Here is a 5391-nt window from a genome sequence, read left to right as displayed (position 1 = left end):
ACAGCCTAAAATCTGTTAAATATATATATATTTATGCAATCATAAACACAGGTATTAAAACTGAGTTGGACAAAGTAATAGTGACATTTTCCTGCAGTATGTGATAGATTATTTTTGTTTTTTCACATTAGTTCCCCTATGTACCAATAAACCACTACCACTTGATAATATCAGCCCTATGAAATACTGGCCAAGTTCTAACATTCCTGTAAAAATATACAGTAACAAAACTCTACGTGTTAAAGTAGAAGGCTGCAGATACTGTATATATGTATTATTGCTAACAAGTCCATTGAACATATGAAAACCAACAATGTGTTGGTCCATGTCTCAATACTATCCAGCTTCCACAGCCTTTCTGTGGCTCTCAGCCCCAAACCCTAGGGTTCTCACTCAACATGTAAAGTTTAAAAAAAAATGGGTCATAAATATATGCTTTAATTTAAAAAAAAAAAAGGCTAAATAATTTCAGCTGGGCACTGCAGTTTCATCAAATGACCCTCAAACAGGGGGAAATGTCGATTTTTTGGGGGGGGACTATTAGCCGTGGATAAGTACACATTGTTGTTTTTAATATGTCTCCCTCACTTTTCAAAATGCTAATTTTGTCCCTCTCACTTCAATTGTTTTGTCGGCTCTGTAAGATGGCTGCTGCTGATGTGGAACTGTTTCTGTTGAATCTGCTATCACATCAGTATTAAACAAACTGGACGGTGTATTTTCTGCTAAGAACAAACAAGTGCAGTTAAAGTGTTTGTTTGACATGAAAGATGTGTTTGCCATACTTCTGACAGGATTTGGTAAGTTTAATTTACCAACTATGCTATTCATTTCCTTTGAATGGTTGTAGGTCTATCCAACTGCATCCAGAGGCACTTTGGCCAGCGCCCACGGATAAATGACCAATTTGTATTTTGCAATTTGAATTTGTCTGTCAGGCTGCCAGTGCATAGCAGAACTGTAGAAACGTGGTGGTTCAACATGTGTGGTTGACCTGGTTACAAATATAACAAGCTTTCTGTGAATAAAGTGAGTAATGCCTATAATGTTTATTCTATGCCTATATATATACACACACACACACACACACACACACACAGAAGAACACAAGCATGCACACAGAGCGCACACACACAGCCAAAGTAATTAAAAGTAAATGGGACTTCATATTTATGTGAACAAACATTTGGACTCTGATGTTTTTCCATCCGTTGCTTTCCAGCTGATCTCATTCAACTAAACTTCATCATCAGACCCATTATTTCTCTTTACTTTTCATGTCCGCTCTGTGATGTTTACTCCTTTTTCATTTCCTTTTTTGTGAAATGTGCATCTTCAGCCTTATCACTTCTCCCTCTCTCTGCCATGCCCCCATCATTTGAATGGGAATAAGCCATCAATCCGGCTCCTCTGAGCTTAAGTGCTGTGACCAGTTATACTTATTACCACATGAATCGCAGAGAGAGAGAGAGAGGACAATTTATGCCACACAACAATGGGGAGGGCAGTTAATATTTTTCAGCCTTGTTGCTCAAAAGAGACCATCTGCCTCGATAATAGATACTGCTGGGCCCGGCTATAGATAACCGAGACAGGCCAGACTCCCCAAGAAAACCTGGTGCACGGTGACACTTGTAGAAAATCTTTAATTTGGGTATCTTTTACACTTCAAAAGATTCTGCCAAGGTAACAGAAGGCATTACACAGATATCGATCTTAATTCAATGCAGTCACTCAAAGTCAGACAGATGGGTTTTTAATGCCCTTACAGGGCCTTTGTGCTCATCTTATCACAACTTTAGACCACAGTGGATGGTTGTATTACTCATGGAAGAGCATCTTAGCAGAAGACCCATTTAGACGCATCAGGTAGGGAAGCAGGACCTTTGATACGACTATTTGTTTATAACAAATGCTCTAATAATTAACCTTCTTATGAACAGCGGCCTTTATCTTGCTGAATAAGCATGTAATTGACTGTTTGCTAAACCCGCCTCCAAAAAAAGATCGTGGAGTCAGAGCTTAGCAACCGTAACTAAGCATGGGATGTCAGTCAAGCTGGTTGAAGCAATGTGCATGGTGCTGTATTAAGAGTGATACATATTTGGTCTATGTTTTATTTTTTTACATTGAATAAACGAAAATAAATAAACTCGAGCAAAAGTGTATGAAATGGGTTAAAGAGTGTGTTGTTCTGCTCTGGTGTAAGCTGCAAATGCTAGCATGCTAGGCTAACTAGCTATTAGCAGTAGTAACACAGCATTATTTCCAAAGACATGTCATGAGCTAAATGCATTAGATAGAGTTATGTTTGCTGAACTGCACAACCTAAAACTCATTTCTCTTTTAAAAGTGAAGCACGCTGTTTAAAAAGATTAGAACCACTTGTTTTACTTATCCTAGTATCTTCTTTCTCTAGAAATACCATCCAAGGGTTATTTTAGAATGACATTTTAATTATATTTTAATTACTATAACTTAATTAGAATCGTCATTTCACCTGACAGATCTCATGGGCATTGGCTGGAAATTAGAAAGATGGTTTTGTTCACTCTGGTGTAAAATGTAAAACACCCATTTGCTCAAAAAACAACTGCGTATTTAAAGTGATCGAACCTGTCGCTGTTATCACTGTAGACTATGTGCCGTACAAGAACTAAAAGTTTGACAGGCGTAGCAACAGTAACAAAAGGCGACGGGGCCTTTGTGAATCAATGAGTGCAATAAAACCTGCTCTCGCTGTGTTATAAAGTAAGCTCTTCTGGACTGATAAATCTATCAACTGTAGTTTAAAGCCATTATGAAGTACCTGAGTAAGTGTGACCCTCAAGCATGAATTTCATTTTTCACACCTCACCTGTTTCTGAGCTCTGGGACTTCTCCACAAGGAATTCTCGAATTTTTTCCACCCACAGATAAAGGATGCTCTCCCCCATGTGCTCCCTGTTGAAATTTAAATATTTCCATATGAATTGTTTAAGGGACACAGACCACAAAGAAATCGCCCTGTGGAGCCATGAAAAGCTTTTGTTGCGGCTAATATCACTCTACAGTACCTCCTTGTGAAGTCAGAAATTATGAGAAGCACTCACACATAGAGGTCTTCCAGGCTGTTTGCCAATTTGGCCCTCTCAGGGCCTCGCAACCACGCTGCACTACAAAAGCCGAGAACAAATAGAGGGTTATTGACTAGGATGAAGAGTGGATTTTTGAGTGGGATGTTGTTCTATCAGTTCAGCACATCACCGCAAGATTAAATTTGAAAGGCAAATAGACTTACTTGATCTGGTAGATGGGGGGAGATATGCTTGGATAATCAGGTGGGAGAATTATCTGATCAATAAGGAACAAATAAATAAACTGGATTACAGGCAATCTTCAATGCCAGCGACATGTGATTAATATGCAAGATTTTCTTTTTGTCTACCTGCAAACATGCTGTTAGTTTTGGCTCGTCCAAGTCATCGGATACTTTGATGCAAAATATTCTGGATGCTTCATCTATAACACACCACTCATCCCCATAGATGGATGACAGAGCCTCGACCTCTTCAATCTGATTGAGAGGAAACAATAACACAATCATTACTTATGAATGAATGTGTAAAGTCGTTTCAGCATTTGGACCAGGGATATACTGAAGGCTTTACACTCTAACCTCATGTATATTAAAAAACTGCTGCAGAGACTCAACATTCAACTACAACTTAGTTAACTAAACATTTGATTTTCCAGAAAGAAACTGAAAACCCAGACGGTCATTTAAAGCAATAGTTCAACAATTTAAGGAGTATGCTTTTTTTTTTCAGTTTATATGACATGAAATTTAAACAGAACATTTTCACTTATATGTTTCTATATTGATGTTACATTGTGTCATTTTATATTCCTACATAATAGCATGATAATACAAAACCAGCAAGGGGATTTGACTTTTCAGGCAATCTGGATAGGAGAAATGTAGTTGAAGCTTGGGATACAGTTTGAAACCTTTTTCTATTATTCAACACACACAATATGGTGCCTTTGTGTGTCTTGGAGGACTGTGCAAATACCTTCAGAACAATGTTATTGTAAAAGCCTTTTTCTTTTTTTTTTTTTTTTTTTTAAAAAGGTCACCAGCCAGGTATTCCTTGATCCAAAAATCATGTGTTTAAAAGACCAGTGTGTAGGATTTAGTGACATCTAGCGTTGACAGGGCTACTGTAGAAGCACAGCAGTTAAACATGGCGGACGCCATGGAAGAGGACCCTCTGTGGATAAAAACAACTAATTCTAAGATAACGAAAACACAACAGTTCTCATATTCAGGTGATTATAATGAAAAAATACCTATGAATATTATATTCCATTTCAACAGATCCTCCCAGATGCTACACACTGGACCTAATGTAACCAAAAGTAATGGTAATACATGGGAGACCCTAACTGGGGCTCCAACAAAGACACTGGGTAAAAACAAGCAGTTTTAGCAGTTGAATAATGAGTGCTTGTGATAGTGGTAATTTGTGTTCACTTTTTGTCTTTTTTCATGCTGTTTTGGCTGCATTGTGTTAATGTGTTGCTTCTTTGTGCACCATGCAGCACCTGCTGAGCTTCAAACATCAATTGGATATGTGTTAATGAATCCAGACACCTTGGGAACCTCCACTGTGTGTGTGTGTGTGTGTGTGTGTGTGTGTGTGTTTTATGGTTTATGCACAGTCGCCCAAGCATTTTAATTATGCCTCCATTGTGTCTCAGACAGATAGAGAAAAGGGCCTGTTTGTGTCAGATTTGTCAGCCTGCCTGGATTCGCTATTTGAGCTCAATATTAAAACATTGTAAATTGGCTTATACGCTCTCTGCAGGCCACATCCAAATACTACAACAAAAGAAAAAAAACTGAACACAACTTGCTGTCTTAACTTTATGTGAAAGCATGGGAAAACTTACTTGAGCCTGAAGATCTCCTTCATTGTCCGGATTTATGATGTCGGCCATTTGTGCATTTCATCATCGAGAGTCAGCTATTAAAAATAGGAATCTGAGTCAGTCAAAAAACAGAGTACATAAAAGTAAAAGCACATGAACTACATGTTGAGATACAGCCTGTTTGTGGACGCGTTAACTGCTTCCAGGGCAAAGCTGATTGGGTGCGAGGGGTTTTGGCTTCCGGGTTCTGGTCGCGGACAACATTTTCGACAAGTACGATGCAAAAGACGAATAAATCAATGGTAATTTATCATTTTTAATTTCTGGTCAACGTGTAAGGGACGCGTACACGTCACTGTACGTTTTACACTGCGTCTGAAAAAAAGGGCCACGGCTTTTATTTTGAAAGGCTTAGACGTTTTTCCCGGTGGAGTTCCGGTCTGCGGAGATCAGCTGATGTCAGTGTAAACAGAAAAC

At 38.6% G+C, this 5391-nt stretch overlaps 1 protein-coding gene across 2 annotated transcripts in view; it reads right to left on the bottom strand.

Moving 5' to 3' along the window:
* impact (impact RWD domain protein) overlaps window positions 1–5180 on the bottom strand; it is a 19528-nt gene extending 14348 nt beyond the window's left edge. For both annotated transcript variants that reach the window (XM_051376216.1, XM_051376217.1), the window contains exons 1-5: window positions 4936–5180; window positions 3428–3556; window positions 3281–3333; window positions 3093–3155; window positions 2858–2943 (exon numbers count right to left, since the gene is read on the bottom strand). In XM_051376216.1, coding sequence (XP_051232176.1) covers window positions 2858–2943; window positions 3093–3155; window positions 3281–3333; window positions 3428–3556; window positions 4936–4983 — 379 coding nt within the window. In that variant the 5' untranslated portion in view covers window positions 4984–5180. The remainder of the gene's footprint in view (window positions 1–2857; window positions 2944–3092; window positions 3156–3280; window positions 3334–3427; window positions 3557–4935) is intronic.
* Window positions 5181–5391: the final 211 nt, after the last annotated feature.

The sequence above is a fragment of the Dicentrarchus labrax genome, unplaced genomic scaffold, assembly GCF_905237075.1.
Source record: "Dicentrarchus labrax unplaced genomic scaffold, dlabrax2021, whole genome shotgun sequence".
Lineage (NCBI taxonomy): Eukaryota > Metazoa > Chordata > Actinopteri > Moronidae > Dicentrarchus > Dicentrarchus labrax.
Note: the sequence above shows the minus strand (reverse complement) of the source record. Positions and strands in the feature narration are given on the sequence as shown.